Source organism: Lactuca virosa, chromosome 4 (genome assembly GCF_052849685.1).
Source record: "Lactuca virosa cultivar CGN04683 chromosome 4, Lactuca_virosa_CGN04683_v6, whole genome shotgun sequence".
Classification (NCBI taxonomy): Eukaryota; Viridiplantae; Streptophyta; class Magnoliopsida; order Asterales; family Asteraceae; genus Lactuca; species Lactuca virosa.
The window spans coordinates 93,948,293-93,949,848 of NC_136429.1; the positions used below are offsets into that span (position 1 = coordinate 93,948,293).

A 1,556-nucleotide genomic window follows, 5' to 3' on the forward strand; every position below is an offset into this window, starting at 1 on the left:
CTAAATATGACAACAACTAATTCAATGCCACATACAAGAGACTTAATCTAATACGGTTGTGAAAATAATCAACCATAATTATTTATTTGTCTTTTTAATTTAATTAATCTATAATATTTCTAAGATTTTATTTGTTGTGAGACATTTTTATAAAATGCATGTTGCTATGATACTTTGCTGGATCATTCATCATTGTATCATGATGTTGTTGAAGTTAACAGAGAAGCTGGGTAAATCGTATTTAAATTCATCAAGCAAACGGTTGCACATGATTAGAAATAAAAAAAGGAAAAAAAATACATCTAATTCAAACTTCAATTAGAGTTTGAAGGTTTAAATTCTTACTGTTTTCAAAAAAAGATATCTCTGATTTTGAATTCTGAATTCCCTCGCCAAGATAATCCTTCACGGCATCCCTCAAATCTTCGAATTTATTGCAGTTTGTAAAAAACCTATTCATCAATTTCTTCAATTCATCATCTCCAAGGTCATCAGTGAAAGGTCTAATGGGGATTGCGTTTTCGGGTTGAAAACTGTAGGAATTAGGGTTGTCGTCAACAATCACAGCCTTCTTCAAATCCCGCCCTAGATCTGATAAATCTTTAACAAACCTACCCTCGAATTCCTTACATGAATTCCGATACAATCTGTGTGAAATCAAACCCCTGCAATCCAATTTATTCAAAACCAACGAAGCATATTCCTCGATTCCAGCTGTGAAAACCACAATTTCGTAGTTATTTGTGCTCAAGAACTGAAGAAATTCGTCAACAAATGGGCGTTTCAGCACATAGAAATCAACTCTTTCTCCATCCAGCAATGGCCTCACTAAGAAATCATAAGTTCCCGGAGGTGATACTCCGGTGGCAGGTGTGGAATGGATTAGGGTTTCGTCAAGGTCAAGGAACACCGTTTTTTGATCAGGGGAGTTTGGTGGTGGTAGGGCGGCGGTAGATTCCTGGAAGAGCGAGCGGCGGACGGTGGCGATCTGATTGTCGGTGGAGTTGGGTAACTTTTTTAGGACTTTGTAGCCTTTTTTGACGGAGGATTTACTCTTGGGAGTGGCAATACGAACGAGTTTGGAGAAGAGTTTGATGAGGCGGCGGTGGCAGGTGTAGAAGGATTTATTGATGGAGGCAACTACTATGGAGGCTGTCTTGGTGGCGGTGGTGACGGGAGTCTTCTTGCGGCGGCGGAGGTTACGGTTGGCCGGAGATCCTTTTGACTTCTTAGCTTTGGACACCATTTTTGAGGTTTTGGGTGAATGCCTGAAAATTAGGGATTTGGGGAGTTGTTGAGAAGGTGGAAGGTTTAACGGAGATTTGAAATTAGGTTCGGAGTAACGGTCGGAAGGGGGTTGGTTCGGGACCGAGCTTATCGGATTTTATTAAAGAAAAAAGACGAAAAGGAGTAAAGTGATACAGCTGGAAATTAGTTTCAAAAAATCAATTGGCTTTGGCGGGAGTGGAAGGGCAATTTCGGGAATTAAGTAGATCAACATAATTTTCCTTTTAAATATATAATTTAATATTGAATGACAAAATTAAATGTATATT

General features: G+C 38.8%; 1 protein-coding gene across 1 annotated transcript; it reads right to left on the bottom strand.

The window, feature by feature from the left end:
- Nucleotides 1-227: 227 nt before the first annotated feature.
- LOC145109918 (uncharacterized) lies at nt 228-1,279 on the bottom strand. Its single transcript, XM_079047031.1, has one exon. The coding sequence runs from the start codon at nt 1,244-1,246 to the stop codon at nt 308-310; it is 939 nt and encodes a 312-aa protein (XP_078903157.1). The 5' UTR covers nt 1,247-1,279; the 3' UTR covers nt 228-307.
- Between the last annotated feature and the right edge of the window lie 277 nt (nt 1,280-1,556).